Source organism: Hypanus sabinus, chromosome 1, assembly GCF_030144855.1.
Source record: "Hypanus sabinus isolate sHypSab1 chromosome 1, sHypSab1.hap1, whole genome shotgun sequence".
Lineage (NCBI taxonomy): Eukaryota > Metazoa > Chordata > Chondrichthyes > Myliobatiformes > Dasyatidae > Hypanus > Hypanus sabinus.
In genome coordinates, this window is record NC_082706.1 from 8,580,244 (window position 1) to 8,600,981 (window position 20,738).

At 48.0% G+C, this 20,738-nt stretch overlaps 1 protein-coding gene across 4 annotated transcripts in view; it reads left to right on the plus strand.

The window, feature by feature from the left end:
* Positions 1–20,738, plus strand: part of LOC132391065 (zinc finger MIZ domain-containing protein 1-like) — a 258,401-nt gene that overhangs the window by 199,499 nt on the left and 38,164 nt on the right. For all 4 annotated transcript variants that reach the window (XM_059963774.1, XM_059963782.1, XM_059963793.1 and 1 more), the window contains 4 exons: positions 3,732–3,914; positions 11,396–11,476; positions 12,211–12,382; positions 13,839–13,980. In XM_059963774.1, the coding sequence (XP_059819757.1) occupies positions 3,732–3,914; positions 11,396–11,476; positions 12,211–12,382; positions 13,839–13,980 (578 nt within the window). The remainder of the gene's footprint in view (positions 1–3,731; positions 3,915–11,395; positions 11,477–12,210; positions 12,383–13,838; positions 13,981–20,738) is intronic.

Consider the following 20,738-nt stretch of genomic DNA (forward strand, 5'->3'; position numbering starts at 1 on the left):
GGAGAGCCAATAAAAGACAGTAGGCAGATTAGTGTCTTTCCAGTATAACCAGATAGCTCTCCTAGCCAGTAAAGTTGAAAAGGCTATCACATGTTGAGCGAAAGCAGACACTCTGCCTGCTTCCTCTGGAATGATCCCAAAAATTGCTGTAAGTGAATTGGCTTGAACATCCACATCTATAACTTTAGATAATATTCCAAACACATCCCTCCAAAAATTATTTAAACTTACACATGACCAAAACATATGAGTTAGAGTAGCCACTTATGCATTACATCTGTCACAAATAGGGCTTATATTAGGAAAAGTATGCGCCAATTTATCTTTGGACATATGTGTACTATCTTAAACTGAATTAAGATAATGGTGTGCACAGATAGATGAATAATTGACTAGATAATAAATTTTACTCCATTGATTGTCTGAAAGTGAATGTTGAAGTTCTATTTCCCAAGTGTGTTGAACCCTATCATTAGGCGACATGCGATCATTCATTAACTGCTTATAAATGATAGCTATTAATCGTTTTTGAAATGGTTTAAGCTGAAAAATAGCATAAGCCAAATTTAAAGAGTAGGCCAAGGGGTAATTCGGTAAAGAATTACATAAAAAAATTCATAACCTGTAAGTATCTAAAAAAGGATGTGTATTAGAGATGTCATATTTATCCATTAACTGCGAAAAGGACATTAAACAATCCTGTAAGAACAAATCTAAAAAAGTTTTTATTCCCTTAATTTTCCATGTTAAAAAAGCCTTATCCAGAGTAGATGGTTTAAAAAAGAAATTAGAATAAATATTACTAGAAAGTAGAAAATCATTTAATTCAAAAAATCTACAAAACTGAAACCAGATTTTTGAAGTATGTTTAACAATAGGGTTGAGAGCTTGTCTACCTATTCTGGAGAGCGAAAACGGAAGGGGAGCTCCTAATAAAGAAGCTGAAGAAAACCCCATTACTGGATTTTCCTCCAAATATAACCATGAAGGGCGATTCTGGTAATCTGTATCATAAATCCAAAAAGTAATATAATGAATATTAATTGCCCAAGACTTTCTCATGTTTATAGATTGCCTGTTAGACCACTGGTGTTTAGGGCAGCGATGAAGATCATCCATCTCAGTCTGTCCTCTTCGTTGCTGTTTCTGTAACAATGTTTTTTGATCAGTCTGGGTTGTTAACCCAAACTGGAGGACCAGTGGACCACTCTTAGTCTGACCATCGCTACCCTTTGACCTGTTTGGCATGTGTGACCCTACCAAGAGCCAAAGTATAAAGCCCTGACCAGCCAACATAGCTCTCCGGGTCATTTAAGCAGGCAAGCCTCCAAACTCTACAACAAAGTGTGATCTCCTTGGAGGATCAAGGAACAAGGGGTCAGCTTTATTCACCATATGTGCCACTTTATTAGATACCTCACGCACCTAAAAAAAGTATGTTCTTGATCTTCCTCTGCTGTAGTCCTTCCACTACAAGGTTCAATGTGTTGTGTGTTCAGAGTTGCTCCTCTGCATACCACTGTTGTTTAGTGGTTATTTGAGTTACTGTCACCTTCCTGCCAACTTGAACCAGTCTGGCCATTCTCCTCTGACCTCTCTCATTAATAAGGTATTTTTATCCACTGCTCACTGATTTTTTTTTTTGTTTTTCTCAGCATTCTCTGTAAATTCTAGAGGCTGTTGTGTGTGGAGATCCCCAGAGGTCAACAGTTGCTGAGTTACTCAAACCGCCTCATGGTGAAAATTATGTAGATCACATTACTCCCCAGTTCTGATGTTTAGTGTGAACAACAACTGAACCTCTTGACCATGTTTGCATGCTTTTCTACATTGACTGAGTAGTCGCATTAATGAGCAGGTGTACTTAATAAAGTGGCCTCTGAGTATACATTCGGAACTTGCTGTAGTGCGTTGGTCAGGGTGCAACATTCATCATTTAAGCGAATAAAGAATTATATTAAATTAAAGTTAGAAGTACTGATACGGGATAAAATGTGCAGAAAATACATGCCAACATGTATTTACATTATAAGCACATTACAAAAAGTGATTCAAAGTGTTTGCAGTACAGTTCAGTCGCAGGGTTAATAGATAGAGGAGGGTTGGGATTAACTAGAATAGTTGTTCAGAATAACTTCCTGGAGGAAGAAACTTTTAAAATGGTGTGAAGTTTTCGTTTTAATAGCCCTACAATGCTGTCCAGAAGGGAGCTTTTTGAAATGGGAGTTCGCATTCATTAATAAAACAGTCATGTGAATTTCAAATGAGGTCCACTTGCTTTGTGATTCTAGCACTAATATTCCAGCATATTCCAAGCTTCAATTACACAATAACCCAGCATTTATAGTAATTGAGACATCACACTGTTCACATTCCTAAACAAGAGGTGGCACGGTAGGATAACGGTCAGCGTAATCATTTTACAGCACGGGTGATTGCTGATTGGGCTTTTATTCCGTCCGCTGTCTGTAAGCAGTTTGTACATTCCTCCTGTGGCTGCGTTGTTGTCCTCCAGTTCCATCCCATATTTCCAAAGTCGTACGGGTTGGGGTTAGTGAGTTGTGGGTGTGCTCTGTTGGTGCTGGAAGCATGGCGACACTTGCGGGCTGCCCCCAGCACTTGCTGATCTGATTTGCCGAATCTGACGCATTTCCCTATATGTTTAGATGAACATGTGACAAATAAAGCTGTTTTCTTTCTTCTTTAAGCTCGTAATGCTGCAGATTTATAATATGGTATGTTGTCCAGTAATCAGTTATGCAAAGCTAAGAGAACTATATCTCAATGTAATCTGTGGTGAGTTTGTTGTTGATGGTTAAATGTAACTGTGTGTTTCCATGTACATGTTATAAATCTGAATCTGACATTTTCAGTAGTGTAAATTCCGAGATGCTCTCTGAGTAGTATGTGACTTGGTTTAACGCAGCCCATGAAAACAAACCCCGTGACTATACTGTCACAAAATTGTTTTGGGGATCTCTGAATAGGTTGATTGAGATAGATGTGGTCTGTCTAGGGGTTAGAGGAGTGAGTGTGTGTGTGTGTGTAAAGGTGTTTGTTGTTGGATTGTTGCTGTTGGTTGTGTCATTCTGCTGAACATTTTGGACATTCTATGTTGGAGCCACAATTTATGACAATAGCACCTCCTTAGGTTGTGTTGGTTGTTAACGCAAGTGACACAATTCACTGTGCGTTTTGATGTCCACATGATAAATAATCCAAGTCAAAGTGATTGGAAACTGGTTCATACTGGTTTCATCGTTCTTTAACTGTAGAGATTCTCATCAGTGTTTAGTGCTGGTTACTGAAATGGGACACTTCTGGTGATACTAAACTCCCTTCACCCTTGAACAGGTTCACCTAGGTATCTCCATCTAGATATCTCCATTCTCCTGGATACCTCCATTCTGTTCATCTAGATATCTCATTCTCCTGGAAATCTCCGATCTCGTATAAGTTGTGGTGTTTATAGGTCTTTGTTATCTGAGTAACGCAAGGAGGTATACACAATCTCCTAACATTACAGTTTCACACAGATTCTTGGTCTAATTCAAATCACATTGCCTTTTTCTTTTGATGAAACTGAACTAATCAGAATGTTATATTTATCATTAGACAGTTTGAATTCCCATGTTTTCTATACTAAAAGTCTTTAACAGAGAAATGAGTTTGATGATTAGTTTCGAGAAGCTGAGCAAAATCATTAACATATTAATGTTCTGTGCCTTCAGCAAAGCTATCTAGGTCAACAGTATGGTCCGAACAGCCAGTATCCCAGCCAGACAAGTCAGTATGCTCCCTCAAGCACCCAACGATCCGTTCCGTCTCCCAACTATCCAGCACATAGGATGCCTGGCCAGCAAAACACAGGACAGTACCCCATTCCCCCAGGATCAATGGGGCAGTATTATAAGGTAAGAAAGTCACATTGAATATGGAAATTTGCAACTTCAGAGTTAAAATGTGCATTAATTTTCTGCTGCATAGGCCAAACTGAAAGTGGTCATTACAATTAAAGAAATTCATTTGCTTCTGTCAGTGTAAGTGTATGTTCGTGGTCTTCTGCACACCACTGTTGTAAGGTGTACTTATTTGAATTATAGTCGCCTTCCTGTCTGGCATTCTCCTCTGACCTCTCTCATTAACAAGTCGTTTTTGCCCACAGAACTGCCAATCACTGCATGTTTTTTTTTGTTTTTCACACCATTCTTTACAAACTGTTAGAGGCTGTTATGTGTGAAAACCCCAGGAGATCAGAAGTTTCTGAGATACTCAAACCACCCCATCTGGCACCAACAATCATTCATTCTACAGTCAAGGTTACTTAGATCACATTTCTTCCCCCCATTCTGATGTTTGGTCTGAAGAACAACTGAACCTCTTGTCCATGTCTGCGTGCTTTTATGCGTAGAGATGCTGCCATATGATCGGCTGATTAGATATTTGCATTAACAAGCAGGTGTACCTAACGAAATGGCCGCCAGGTGCATGTATTTGGCAAATATCCCGGAATTTCCTATCCTGCACATGCTATGGGAGAACCACTGCTAATTTGACACCAGTGGTTCAAGACCCATTCTCCTTTATCAGAGTGACCAGGATTATGTAGCTCCTCCCAACAATGCCCAAGATAAAATATAGAATATCAAACATTACAGCACAATACAAGCTTTACAGCTCACACTGTTGTACCAACCCTGTAAGATCAGTCTAACACTTCCTTCCCACATAGCCCTCCATTTTTCTTTCATCCATGTGCCTATGTAGGAGTTTATTAAATGTCCCTGATGTACCTGCCTCTACCACCATCCCTGGCAACATGTTCCAAGCACCCACCACTCTCTATGTAAAATAACTTACTGTGGCGACCCACTTCCTAGCGCACTTGAACCGGCTCACAAAGGGGCGTGCGCCGGCATTGAGACCGGTCCCAAAGAGGGCGCCAAGCCTGCTTCACCAGCAAGGGGAAAAGCCCGCTCACGGGACAGGACTGTGAATACAGCATTCCTGCCCGGGGAGGGCAGGATCAGGAAGGCTTTAAAGCGAGGCCGCAAATTTTGAATAAACCTCTTTTGTAGCTGCAGCTCACCGACTCCGTGTCGTTATTTCAGCGCAGCGTGTAGCACACCGCTACAATTGGTGACCCAGATGGCCCAAACAATATTTGGACTGGAGATGAACGACACCGTATCTGTTCATGCGGTTTCGTTAAAACTGCCAAGCTTCTGGATGCTGCAACCTCCCCTATGGTTCCAGCAAGCAGAAGCCCAATTCCACATTCGGCAGATAACCTCGGAGGCCACACGTTACTACTACGTGGTGAGCTCCCTCGACCAGGAGACAGCTGCCCAGGTTGAGGAATTCGTACAGTCTCCCCCAGCGGATGGCAAATACACAGAATTCAAAGCCTTGCTCATAAGGACTTTCGGACTCTCGCGGCATGAGCGAGGATGCATCTGGATGGTTTGGGGGACAGGCCACCGTCGGCTTTGATGAACGAGATGCTGTCCCTGGCCGGAGGACATACGCCTGCTGCTGTCCAACGAGGATTTCAGTGACCCCCAGAAGGTGCTGTGGAAAGCCAAGAAGGAGAGTGGGGCGTCTGTCACACAGATCACCAGGCCACACTCCCAGCAGCAAACCAGACCAGGCCCAGCCACAGAGCCCGCTAACCCCAGAGGCAGGGGTGAGGAGACCAACGAGCAATGGTGCTTCTACCACCAGAGGTGGGGCGCAGAAGCCCACCCTGCAAGCTCTCGGGAAACATCAGGGCCAGCCGCCGCTGATGGCTACAGCAGCTGGCCATCGGGATAGCCTCCTGTATGTCTGGGACAAGCAGTTGGGACACCATTTTTTGGTCGACACCGGAGCCAAGATCAGCGTCTTACCTCCGACGAGTTACGAAACCTGCAACAGAGAACCGGGTCCCACCCTGAGGGCCGTGAACAGCAGCACAGTAAGGACCTATGGCACCCATACAGTGCGGCTACAGTTCAGCTTCAGCCGGTTAACATGGGACTTCACTCTGGCCGCCGTAGCCCAACCGCTCCTGGGAGCGGATTTTTTGCAAGCTCACAGCCTACTGGTCGACCTGCCCAGGAAGAGACTGGTACACGCCGAGACCTTTCAAACGTTCTCCCTGGGTGAAGCCCAGTTGCCAGCCCCACACCTCGACTCCATCACGCTGTCTGACAACGACTTCACCAGAGTCCTGGCGGATTTCCCATCGGTTCTGGTGTCGCAGTTCACGGCAACCATGCCCAGACACGGCGTACAGCACCACATCCCGACACAAGGACCACCCCTCCACGCCCGTGCTCGAAGGCTTCCCCTGGACAAGCTCCGGCTGGCAAAGGAGGAGTTCAAGAGGATGGAAGAATTAAGTATCCTACGGCGGTCCGACAGCCCATGGGCCTCCCCACTGCACATGGTGCCCAAAGCAACAGGGGGCTGGAGACCATGCGACGACTACCACAGGCTGAACGAGGCTACCACATCGGACCACTACCCTGTGCCATACATTCAGGACTTTGCAGCAAACCTGCACAGCACACGGATCTTCTCCAAGGTAGACCTCCTCTGAGGATACCATCAAATCCCGATGCATCCGGACGATGTCCCCAAAATGGCACTCATCACCCCTTTCGGCCTTTTCGAGTTCCTCCACATGCCGTTCGGCCTAAAGAATGCCGCACAGACATTTTGGCGGTTAATGGACGCGATGGGACGCGACCTGGACTTCACTTTCATCTATTTGGATGACATCCTCACAGCCAGCGGCAGTCGTCAAGAGCATCTGTCCCACCTCCGTCAACTCTACGCCCGACTGAGTGAATACAGCTTGACAATCAACCCAGCCAAATGCCGGTTCGGGCTCGACACCATCAACTTCCTGGGCCACAGGATTACTAAAGACGGGGCAACCCCTCTGCCCGCCAAAGTAGACTCAGACCGCCATTTCCCCTGACCCAACACAATCAAAAGCCTTCAGGAATTCGTGGGTATGATGAATTTCTACCACCGCTTCCTCCCTTCAGCTGCCCGAATCATGTGCCCCCTGTTCGCCCTGATGTCGGGTAAGGGCACGGACATTACCTGGGACGAGGAGTCCGCTGCCACTTTCATTAAAACCAAAGAAGCCTTGGCAAACACCACGATGCTAGTGCACCCCAGAACAGACGTCCCTACTGCCCTCACAGTGGATGCATCCAACACGGCAGTCGGTGGAGTGCTGGAGCATCTCATCGCAGGTCGCTGGCAACCCCTGGTGTTTTTCAGCAACACCTACGACCACCCGAGCTCAAATACAGTGCTTTCGACCAGGAACTGTTGGCGCTGTACCTTGCAATCCGGCATTTCAGGTACTTCTTAGAAGGTAGGTCCTTCACCGTGTTCACGGACCACAAACCGCTTACCTTTGTGTTCACGAAAGCATCCGACCCCTGGTCGTCCAACCAGCAGCGACATCTGTCCTACATCTCCGAATACACGACAGAAGTCCAGCATGTCTCGGGAAGGGACAATGTCGTGGCAGACGCCCTCTCCTGCCCTAACATCCAAGCCCTGTCCCAGGGGGTAGACTATGAAGCACTGGCGGAGGCGCAGCAGGCAGACGAGGAGATCCCGAGTTACAGGACTGCAGTCTCCGGTTTGCAGCTCCAGGACCTCCCCGTAGGCCCAGGTGAGAGGACCCTACTCTGTGACGTCGCCACCGGCCAGCCCCGTCCCGTCGTCCCGACAGCCTGGCGGCGCCATGTTTTCGACTCCATTCACAACTTAGCACACCCCTCCATCAGGACAACCGTCTGGATGGTAGCCAACAGGTCCGTTTGGCACGGACTCCACAAGCAGGTCAGTGAATGGGCCGGAACGTGCATGTACTGCCAAACAGCCAAGGTGCAGCGGCACACCAAAGCCCTGCCGCAGCAGTTCCACCCCACCGGCTGACGTTTCGACCACATTCATGTGGATATCGTGGGCCCCCTGCCAGTGTCACGAGGAGCACGGCACCTCCTGACTATCGTGGACCGGTTCACAAGATGGCCAGAGGCGGTCCCGCTCACTGACACCACCTCCGAATCTTGCGCCCAGGCACTGATTGCCACCTGGGTATCTCGCTTTGGTGTACCAGCCCACATTACCTCCGACAGAGGCACCCAGTTCACCTCCAGCCTGTGGTCAGCTATGGCCAGCCTTTTGGGGACACAGCTGCACCACACAACTGCCTGCCACCCACAGTCGAACGGACTAGTGGAGCGTTTCCACCTTTACCTGAAGTCGGCTCTCATGGCCCGCCTCAAAGGGCCTAACCGGGTGGACGAGCTCCCCGGGTCCAGCTCGGAATCCACACAGCGCCCAAAGAGGATCTGCACACCTCGTCGGCCGAGTTGGTGTATGGCGCACCCCTGGTCATCCCAGGAGAGTTCATATGAGCCCCAAAGGGGCAAGAGGAAGAACCCGCAGCAGTCCTGGGCAGACTACGCGAGGGGCTCGGTAACCTGGCCCCCATACCCGCTTCGCAACATGGGCAGAACCCGACCTGTGTACCCAAAGACCTGCAAAACTGTTAAGTTCGTTTTTGTATGGCGGGGCGGACATCAGGCACCACTACAGCGGCCCTACGAGGGGCAGTTTACGGTGATCAGAAACAGCGGGTCCACATTCGTGCTGGACATTGGGGGAAAGAGGAGTTTTTCACGGTGGACTGACTCAAACCGGCCCATGTGGACTTGACGCAGCCGGTCGAGATTCCGGCACCGCGGCGCAGAGGCAGACCTCCCAAACAGAGTCCGACCCAGTCTGTGGACATTGGTGGGTGTATTGCCAGTTCTGGGGGGGGGGGGGGTGTTATGTGGCGACCCACTTCCCACCGCACTCGAACCGGCTCACAAAGTGGCGCGCGCCGGGCGCATTGAGGCTGGTCCCTAAGAGGGCGCCGAGCCTGCTTCACCAGCAAGGGGAAAAGCCCGCGCACGGGACGGGACTGTGAATACGTGCCCCCTACAGCATTCCCGCCCGGGGAGGGCGGGATCAGGAAGGCTTTAAAGTGAGGCCGTGAAGTTTGAATAAATCTCTTTTGTAACTGCAGCTCACCAACTCCGTGTCGTTATTGCGGCGCTGCGTGTTACACCGCTACACTACCTTTGACCCCCCCCCCCCCCCCCCCCCAAAACACACACAAAATACTGGAGGAACTCAGCAAGTCAGACAGCATCTATGGAAAAGAGCAAACAGTCAATGTTTTGGGCCAAGACCGTTCATCAGCTCTTTGTTTCTCTTGTTTCTGACATCCTTCCTCCCATACCTTCCTCCAAACACCTTAATATCCTGACCCGACTTGCACTACCTTACTTTCATAGAAACATAGAAAATAGGTGCAGGAGTAGGCCATTCAGCCCTTTGAGCCCTTTCTCTCCATACCCCCTGATCCCTTTAGACACAAGGGCCATATCTAACTTCCTCTTAAATACAGCCAATGAACCAACCTCAACTGTTTTCTGTGGCAGAGAATTCCACAGATTCACCACTCTCTGTGTGAAGAAGTTTTTCCTCATCTCGGTCCCAAAAGGCTTCCCCTTTATCCTTAAACTGTGACCCCTCGTTCTGGACTTCCCCAACATCGGAAACAATCTTCCTGCATCTAGCCTGTCCAATCCCTTTAGAACTTTATACGTTTCAAAAAGATCCTCCCTCAATCTTCTAAATTCCAGTGAGTATAAGCCCAGTCGATCCAGTCTTTCTTCATATGAAAGTCCTGCCATCCCAGGAATCAATCTAGTGAACCTTCTTTGTACTCTCTCTGTGGCAAGAATGTCTTTCCTCAGATTAGGGGACCAAAACTGCACACAGTACTCCAGGTGTGGTCTCACCAAGGCCTTGTACATCTGCAGTAGAACCTCCCTGCTCCTGTACTCAAATCCTTTTGCTATGAATGCCAACATACCATTCGCCTTTTTTACCGCCTGCTGTACCTGCATGCCCAGCTTCAATGACTGGTGTACAATGACACCCAGGTCTCGTTGCACCTCCCCTTTTCCTAATCGGCCACCATTCAGATAATAATCTGTTTTCCTGTTCTTGCAACCAAAGTGGATAACCTCACATTTATCCACATTAAATTGCATCTGCCATGAATTTGCCCACTTAACTAACCTATCCAAGTCACCCTGCATCCTCTTAGCATCCTACTCACAGCTAACACCGCCGCCCAGCTTCGTGTCATCCACAAACTTGGAGATGCTGCATTTAATTCCCTCGTCTAAATCATTAATATATATTGTAAGCAACTGGGGTCCCAGCACTGAGCCTTGCGGTACCCCACTAGTCACTGCCTGCCATTCTGAAAAGGTCCCATTTACTTCCCTTTTCTATTTTCTAATTATGATTTATAATTTAAATTTTTATTATATTTACTTCAATTTGTACTTCAGGGAGCACGAAGCACAGAATCAAATATCGCTGTGATGATTGTACGCTCTAGCATCAATTGTTTGGTGACAATAAAGCAAAGTTATGCCCCCTTGTATTAGCTACTTCCATACTGGGAAAAAGGCACTGGCTACCTATTTATGTGTCTTATTATCATGTACACCTCAATGAAATCACCTCATATTTTCTCTCCAAGGACATGCAACCTATCCTCATAAGACATGCTCTCTAGTCAATTTAAACAGCAAACACGAGGAAATCTGCAGATGCTGGAAATTCAAACAACACCACACACAAAATGCTGATAGAACACAGCAGGCTAGGCAGCATCTAAAGGGAGAAGCGATGTCGACGTTTTGGGCGAGACCCTTCGTCAGGACTAACCGAAAGGAAAGATAGTAAGAGATTTGAAAGTGGGGGGGGCGGGGGAGAATGCGAAATGATAGGTGTAGACCGGAGGGGGTGGGATGCTACTCCTATCATTTCGCATTTCCCCCTCCCCCCTCTACTTTAGCCCAATCATGGGATGATCTACAACGACCAGTTAACCTACCTGCTACAGTTTTCGACTGTGGGATGAAACCCACACACTCCATGGGGGAGAACATACAGAAACTCTTTACAGAATGGCACCAGATTTGAACTCTGAATTTGGGAATGGGAATAGCGTACCACTGCACTACTGTGGCATCCAATGTTAATTGAGTTGATGATAAGTTGTGTTGGAAATTTTGGACCAACACACACACACAAAATGCTGGAGGAACTCAGCAGGTCAGGCAGCATCTATGGAAAAGAGTAAACAGTTGATGTTTCAGGCAAAGAACTTCCATCAGAACCAGTCTTGCTGAGTTCCTCCAGCATTTTGTGTGTGTTGTTCTGAATTTTCAGCATCTAAAAAATCTCTTGTGTTTGAGATACATGGATTTGTTGATGATAGCAACTCTCGGGCCTTTTCTCTTTACAGCCATCTGAGAAATATAATGGGCAGAGCAACGCCTTTATGGGTGGTAACTACACCAACTACACCCAGGCCAATATTAATGGGGTATGTATTTTACTTCTAACTTTCATCAAAGTCGGATGAATTATGTATATGGTATTCAACATTTAAGGTTTAGTGGAATCAGACATTTCATCAGAGTTGAAAAGAACTTTGAATTCTTTTCTCTTCATATCATGGGTTCACAACCTGTGGTCCACGCAGGTCGGGCAGCATCCGTTGAAAGCAGCAGTCAATGTTCCGGGCCGAGACCCTTCGTCAGGACTCAGTCTCGGCCCGAAGCGTTGACTGCTCCTTTTAACGGATGCTGCCCAACCTGCTGAGTTCATCCAGCTTTTTTGTACATCTTGATTTGACCACAGCATCTGCAGTGTACTTTGTGTTTACTGGGGTCCACGGACCCTTCAGTTCATCATCAAACTGCATGGCATAAGAAAGGTGGTAACCTGCTTTAGATTAACATTGAAACTGTTGGTTAGGTTGAGAAGAACAAGGTTGGTGGGTTATCAGCCCTCTGAGGACTGAGTTCACAATGCCTTCTGGAAAAGGAATATGAAGTTTATTAGAAGCAACCATTGCATGAGGGTTAGGAGGAGCTTTAGACATTTTTTTTCTCTTTAAGGGAACACTGTTGGATGAGATTGAGACATGCAAGGTCGGTGTAATTATCAGATTTCTGAAGACTGAGCTCACTGGGCCTCAGTGGTGTTTATGCCTCATTAATGTTATCCTGGGCTGCATATTTAAACAGAAAGTGATCCACAAAATTTATTTTCTAGCCTTCAAGATCTATGCCTGGTTACCCCAGCTCCCCCATATCAGGCAACCCAACACCTCCAATGACTCCAGGAAGCAATATTCCTCCGTACATGTCACCAAACCAGGATGTGAAGTCGCCTTTTCTTCCCGACATAAAGCCCAACCTGAATAGTCTTCCTCCTCCCCCATCATGTGAGTATGAACTTCAGTCTTACAATCACAGAATACTTGGACAGCGCCGAGACGAGAAACTGCCAGTGGATTGGTGATCAGGGTTAGCACAGGTAAATGAAAGAACAGGATTTAACAAGAAATTTCAAAGAAGGGGAACAAATTAATGGTAGAGACAGTCTCAGAATTAAAAGTGGAGAATCCTCAGTCTTCTGTATATCGTTGGAATAGAAGCAGGAAGACTATATTAGAATAAGTTAACATTTTGGGCGAAGAAGACCTTCCATCAAGTCTTGACCCGAAATGGCAGCTGTTTATTCCCTCCATAGATGCTGCCTGACCTGCTAAGTTCCTCCAGCATTTTGTGTGTGTTGCACTGGATTTAGGACGTCTACAGAATCTCTTGTGTTTTAAGATATTAAAAGATGACAGTTTATCAGAGATATAGGAGCTTTTGCTTCCTTGCCTCTTGGATAATGTTGGCAATTGTTTGATGGGGCTGAGAAGTGGTCATTGGACTTCTGATGAATGACCACTACTGTACATTGAAGACAAAAGTCAAGGTCAGAGTAAATTTACTATCAAAGTACATATACTGTTTGTCACCATTTTTCTTGTGACATTCACAGTAGAGCAAAGAAATATTGAAAAACGACACAGGAACAACCAAGAGCATCCCTCCCCCTCCAAGTTTCACCTATCACCCGATGTTTCTCTCTCCCCTCCCCCCCCCCCAGCCTTTTTTCTCCAGACCTGCCGAAGGGTCTCGGCCAGAAGTGTCAATAGATGCTGCCTGGCCTGCTGAGTTCCTCCAGTGTTTGCAGGAACAACTGATGTGCAAGACTGCAACCGCAAAAAATAACAAATTATAGTAATAAATCTTAGTCATACTGAGAAGATGTGTTGTGGTGTTCTTGAGAGTGAGTCTATAGCTTGTGGAATCAGTTCAGTGTTGAGGTGAGTGATTAGCCATGCTGGTTCAGCAGCTTGATGGTTGAAGGTTAAAACTTCCTGAACCTCATAGTGTGGGACCTAAGGTTCCTGGTGGTAGCAGTGAGAAGAGAGCACGGCTGGATGGTGGGGTCCTTGATGATGGATGCTGCTTTCTTTTGGCAGTGCTCCTTGTAGATGTGCACAGTGGTGGGGAGGTTGTCCTGTGATGGGCTGGGCTGGGCTTTTCCGTTCCTGGGTATTGCTGTTTCCATACCAGGCCGCGATGCAACCAGTCAGGATACTCTCCATTGTGCATCTGTAGAATTTTGTGTAAACACTGTGATTAGTTCATTTGGACCCAAGAAAATGGGGTTAGCAACAGGAGGAGCAGTCAGAGTGTGAGATGGTAATGGAATCGTTGGGGGCCAGTGACTTCGAAGGCACAATTACATTTACTGGTGACATTTAACATCTTGAATTTTGATATTAGAATTTAATAGTATTGGAAAGAGACAGATTGAGATAGAACTTTTGTTGATTTCAGCAAGCCCTGGAGATGAGCTACGACTGACCTTCCCCGTGCGAGACGGTGTTGTGTTGGAACCATTCCGGTTAGAGCACAACCTTGCTGTCAGCAACCACGTCTTTCACCTGCGTCATTCCGTGCATCAGACGCTAATGTGGAGGTGAGTGGAAAGTAACGGTATCTACTTTGTGTGCGATACGTAAGTAATAGTAACTTTACCAGAAGTGAGCACTTTTATTATTTATTTAATTGTATGTTGAGATGCACCATGGAACAGGCCCTTACGATCATCCGAGCCAGGCCACCCAGCAACCCACAGTTTAACCCTAGCTTAATCACAGGACGATTTACAGTGACCGATTAACCTACCAATTGGTTTGTCTTTGGACTGTAGGAGGAAATCGGAACACTTGGGAAGCCCACGTGGTCATGGGGAGAAAGTATAAGCAGTTGGGAAATGAACTGTGAAGTACTTTGCTAACCATGAACATAACACACAGGAACAGAATTATTGTTGGTCCTTTGGCCCATTGAGGCTGATCCACCACTCCATCATGGCTGATTTATTATCCCTGTCAACCCCATCCTCCTGCCTTCTCCCGGTAACCTTTGACACCCTTACTAATTAAGAAACTATCAATCTCCACTTTATGTAGACCCAATGATTTGGCCCCCACAGCCATCTGTAGCAAAGAATTCCACAGATTCACTACTCTCTGGCTGAAGAAATTCTTCTACGTCTACTTGAGTAGAAATGTACTGAGTGTATATATTTTAAAAAGTACTGATAAATTGGGAATATTAATGTACAAAGGACACAGGTATTCTTGCATAACAGTCAATGAAAGCAAAAATACAGATGCAGTGGAGAAAGAAATTTTAGATTTAATTGTTAGTAGAGGATTGATTGTTAACATATATTAATCAACTTTAGTTACTTTATTTTTGAAATGTTCAAATGAAGTTAATTTTTGAGTGGCCCGAAAGTATGTTAGATTGGGTTGAAGAATTGTATTTTCCTTGTATAACTTTCTGATGCTTGTTTGTATTTTAAATCACCCCTATACATGTAAGGGCAGCCTGGTTACGTAGTGGTTAGCACAACGTTTTATGGTATCAGCAATCCAGGTTCAATTCCCACTGTGTTTGCAAGGATGTTAACATTCTCTCCGTGTCTGTGTGTGTTTCCTCCGGGTGCCCGGATTTCCTCCCACAGTATGAAGATGTACTGATTGGTAGGTTAATTGGACGTTGTAAAGTGTCCCACGATTAGGCTAGGGTTGAATTGGAGGATTGCTAGGCAACATGGCCCAAAGGGTTGGGCAGGCCTGTTCCGTGCTGTATCGCAGTGAGTTTTTCAGTAGTTTTTATGGAAACTTCTTGGTCGCTGTGGAGGGTGTCACGTGACTTCAAACTGGCTATTTAATTGGTTAACTGTTATCAACGGAATTTCTGTTATCAGTAGTCTGGTATAAGAAGACCTCACTACTTTTAGTGTCTCTTCCCCCCTCCCCCTCCCCTCCCCCTCCCCTCCCTCTCTCTCACCCCCCCCCCTCTGTTTGGGCTGAACAACAACAGAGCCTCTTGATCATGTCTGCATGCTTTTATGCAATGAGTTGCTGCTACATATTTGGCTGATTAGATATTTGTGTTAACAAGCAGGAGTACAGGCCACTGGGTGTACAGGTAATCTTGATTGCAACGTTGGGTCTAGCTTATCACTCTCTATCATGTAACTTCATCTTGCACTAAAGTAGCCATTTTAAACATTGATGCCATTTCATGCACATTTTGTGCTTTATTGGGGATTTGTATGTGTATTGCCAGCTGACCCACAGTAACAGAGAAATACAGTACAAAACAGGCCCTTCGGCCTATCAAGTCCATGCCAGACTTATTCTGCCTATTGCTATCAACCCAAACCTGGACTAGACTCCTCCCTACCCCTCCCATCCATGTACTTAAACAAATTTCTCTGAAATGGTGCAAGTGAAGCCGTATCCATTGCCACCCCTGGCAACACGTTCCGCACTCTCACTCCCCTCTGAGTGAAGAAGTTCCCCCTCAGGTTCCCCTTAGATATTTCACCTTTCACCCCTAACCTATGACCTCTAGCTTAAGTCTCACCCAGCCTCAGTGGAAAAAGACTGCTTGTGTTTACCCTATCTATACCCCTCATAAGTTTGTATACTTTTATCAAATCTCCCCTCATTCTCCTACATTCCAGAGAATAATGTCCTAACCTGTTCAACTTTTCTATAACTCAGTCCAAAAACATCCGTGTAATTTTTCTCTGCACCCTTTCAATCTTATTGGCATTGTTCCTGTAGGTAGGTGACCAGAACTGCACACAATATTCCAGATTTAGAGTCACCAAAGTCTTACACAACTTAATCCAACTCTGGTACTCAAAAATGTTGTATTCCCACCCTTAACCTGTGTTCTTGCCCAACGTCTGTGGGAAAAGGCTGCTTACATTTACCCTGTCTATACCCATCATAAGTAGTGAGACAGTGTTGTGGAGTCAGTATCAGTTCGCATTACTACTTGATTTTCTTCAGCTTTGGTTTATTCCTCTTTCTTGCTGCATTGCAGTCACAGTGATGTGCTCATATACACAGGCAAAATTTAGAGGGTGGTTTAGGTGTGGAACGAGCTGCTAGTGGGTTTGATTGCAACTTTAAGAGAAGTTTGGATAAGTATATGGATGGGAGGGGAATGGAGGGCTATGGTCAAGGTATGGGTTGAGAGGATTAGGAAGAACAGTTTGGCACAGACCAGATGGGCCAAAGGGCCTATTTTTATGTGGTAGTGCTCTATGATTAAGCATTGAATTAGCTGAATCATCAAAAATTACATAGAGATCCATGTAGGGATGTGGGAGTTTGTGTATGTTCTGGTATACTTCAGCAATAAAAGTATTTAATTGCTAAAAGCTGCCTGCCAAACTGTACATCAGTTTGACACTAAAGTGAAGGGAATTGAATCAATGCGTCTTAGTTACAAATCCCAGATTAATTCACCTGTAGGGTACTGGGTCTTACTACAGTTGACATATTTCAGCTTCGGAGATTGCTTTATATCTTAAAATGTATGATGGCTGTGTGCTTCTACCTGCTAGGGTTTGGAAGAATAAAGAGGCAACCTATCAAATATTGAAATGCCTACGTAGCATGGATGTGGAGACAATGTTTTCAGTAGTGGAAACGTCTAGGACAAGAGGGCACAGCACCAAAATATAAAGGCGCCCCTTTAGAACAGAGATGAGGAATTTCTTTCAGCAGAGGGTGGTGAATCTGTGGAAATCATTGCCACAGCCAGATGGCCGAGAACATGGCGTTTAAAGTGAAGTTGATAGATCATTGATTCTTGAGGGTGCCAAAGAGTGTGAGGAGAAAGCAGGAGAGTGAGATTGAAAGGGGTAATACGTCAGCCATGATGGAATGGCAGAGCAGCCTTGATGTGCCGAATGGCCCAGTTTTGTCCTGTATTATGGTCTAAGCGCTTGGTGTTATTTTTGCTGTTTTGTTTCTCCTTAGCTCTCAAGAAACTAAAATAACAGGGTGCACTTCTGTCGTCCCAGTTTAGAGCCTCATCAGGGACCATTCTTTATTTAGGAGCCCAGAAAATTATTACTTTGTAGCGGTGTGCTACACGCAGCGCTAAAATAACGACACGGAGTCGGTAAACTGCAGTTAAAGAAAGATTTTATTCCAACTTCACAGCCTTGCTTTAAAGCCTCCCAGATCCCGCCCTCACCGGGCGCGGATGCTCTAGGAGCACGTACTCACAATCCCCCTCAGGCTTTTCCCTTTGTTGGTGAAGCAGACCTGGTGCCCTTGTGCCGGCGCGCTGGCTATTTGTGAGCCGGTTCGAGTGTGCTAGGAAGTGGGTCGCCACATAACACCCCCCCCAGAACCGGCGATATACCCCCCAATATCCACAGTCTGGGCCAGACCCTGTTTGGGAGGTCGGTCTCTGCGCCACGGTGCCGGAATCTCGACCGGTTGCGCCAAGTCCACATGGGCCGGTTTGAGTCGGTCCACCATGAAAACTTCCTCTCTCTCCCCCCCAACGTCCAGCACAAACATGGACCCATTGTTCCTGAGCACCATAAACGGCCCCTCGTAGGGCCATTGCAGTGGTGGCCGATGCCCGCCCCTTCGTACAAACACAAATTTACAGTTCTGCAGGTCTTGGGGTACACAGGTCGGGTTCTGCCCATGCTGCGAAGTGGGTATGGGGGCCAGGTCACCGAGCCTCTCGCATAGTCTGCCCAGGACTGCTGCGGGTTCTTCCTCTTGCCCCCTTGGGCTGTTATGAACTCCCCGGGGACGACCAGGGGTGCACCGTACACCAACTCGGCTGACGAGGCGTGCAGATCGCCTTTGGGCACCGTGCGGATGCCGAGTAGGGCCCAGGGAAGCTCAACCACCCAGTTAGCTCCTCTCAGGCGGGCCATGAGAGCCGACTTTAGGTGACGGTGGAAATGCTCCACCAGGCCGTTCAACTGTGGGTGGTAGGCAGTGGTGTGGTGCAGCTGTGTCCCCAAAAGGCTGGCCATAGCTGACCACAGGCTGGAGGTGAACTGGGCGCCTCTGTCGGAGGTAATGTGGGCCGGTACACCAAAGCGGGACACCCAGGTGGCGATCAGTGCCCGGGCGCAAGATTCGGAGGTGGTGTCGGTGAGGGGGGTCGCTTCTGGCCATCTTGTGAACCAGTCCACGATAGTCAGGAGGTGCCGTGCTCCTCATGACACTGGCAGGGGGCCTACGATATCTACATGAATGTGGTCGAAACGCCGGTGGGTGGGCTTTGGTGTGCCACTGCATCTTGGCCGTCTGGCAGTGCATGCACGTTCTGGCCCATTCACTGACCTGCTTGCAGAGTCCGTGCCAAACAAACCTGCTGGAGACCAGCCGGACGGTTGTCCTGATGGAGGGGTGCGCTAAGTTATGAATGGAGTCGAAAACGTGTCGCCGCCAAGGTGCCGGGACGACGGGACGGGGCTGGCCGGTGGCGACGTCACAGAGTAGAGTCCTCTCACCTGGGCCTACGGGGAGGTCCTGGAGCTGCAAACCGGAGACTGCGGTTCTGTAACTCGGGATCTCCTCGTCTGCCTGCTGCACCTCTGCCAGCGCCTCAAAGTCTACCCCTTGGGAAAGGGCATGAATGTTAGGGCGAGAGAGCGTGTCCGCCACGATATTGTCCTTACCCGAGACGTGCCGGACATCCGTCGTGTATTCAGAGATGTAGGACAGATGGCGCTGCTGGCGGGACGACCAGGGATCGGACACCTTCGTGAACGTAAAGGTAAGCGGCTTGTGGTCCGTGAACACGGTGAAGGGCCTGCCTTCTAAGAAGTACCTGAAATGCCGGATTGCCAGGTAGAGCGCCAACAGTTCCCGGTCAAAAGCACTGTATTTGAGCTCGGGTGGCCGCAGGTGTTTGCTGAAAAACGCCAGGGGTAGCCCGCAATGAGTTGCTCCAGTACCCCACCGACTGCCGTGTTAGATGCGTCCACTGTGAGAGCAGTAGGGACGTCCATTCTGGGGTGCACTAGCATCACGGCGTTTGCAAAGGCTTCTTTCAATAAAAGCGGCGGCGGACTCCTCGTCCCAGGTGATGTTCTTGCCCGGACCCGACATCAGGGCAAACAGGGGGCGCATGATTCGGGCAGCTGACGGGAGGAAGCGGTGGTAGAAATTGACCATGCCTACGAATTCCTGAAGGCCTTTGATCGTGGTGGGTCGGGGGAAGTGGCGGACCGCATCTACCTTAGCGGGCAGAGGGGTCGCCCTGTCTTTAGTAATCCTGTGGCCCAGGAAGTCAATGGTGTTGAGCCCGAGCTGGCATTTGGCCGGGTTGATTGTTAGACCGTACTCACTCAGTCGGGTGTAGAATTGACGGAGGTGGGACAGATGCTCCTGACGACTGCTGCTGGCTATGAGGATGTCGTCCAAATAGATGAATGCGAAGTCCAGGTCGAGTCCCACCACGTCCATTAACCGCTGGAACGTCTGTGCGGCATTCTTCAGGCCGAACGGCATGTGGAGGAACTCGAAAAAGCCAAACGGGGTGATGAGAGCCGTTTTAGGGACGTCGTCCGGATGCATCAGGATTTGATGGTATCCCCGGACGAGGTCTACTTTGGAGAAAATCCGTGCGCCGTGCAGGTTTGCTGCAAAGTCCTGAATGTGCGGCACAGGGTAGCGGTCCGGTGTTGTAGCCTCGTTCAGCCTGCGGTAGTCGCCGCATGGTCTCCAGCCCCCTGTCGCTTTGGGCACCATGTGCAGGGGGGAGGCCCATGGGCTGTCGGACCGGCGGATGATCCCCAATTCCTCCATCCTCATGAACTCCTCCTTCGCCAGTCGGAGCTTGTCCGGGGGAAGCCGCTGAGCACGGGCGTGGAGGGGTGTTCCCTGGGTCGGGATGTGGTGCTGTACGCCATGTCGGGGCATGGCTGCCGTGAACTGGTGTGCCAGAACCGATGAGAAATCCGCCAGGACTCTGGTGAAGTCGTTGTTGGACAGCGTGATGGAGTCGAGGTGTGGGGCTGGCAACTGGGCTTCTCCCAGGGAGAACGTCTGAAAGGTCTCGGCATGGACCAGTCTCTTCCTGGGCAGGTCGACCAGTAGGCTGTGAGACCGCAAAAAATCCGCACCCAGAAGCGGTTGGGCTACGGCGGCCAGTGTGAAGTCCCACGTGAACCTGCTGGAGCTGAACTGTAGCTGCACTGTACGGGTGCCGTAGGTCCTTAACGTGCTGCCGTTCACGGCCCTCGGGGGGGACCCGGTGCCCTGTTGCGGGTGTCGTAACTCGTCGGAGTTAAGACGCTGATCTCGGCACCGGTGTCGACCAAAAAACGGCGTCCCGACCTCTTGTCCCACACATACAGGAGGCTATCCCGATGGCCAG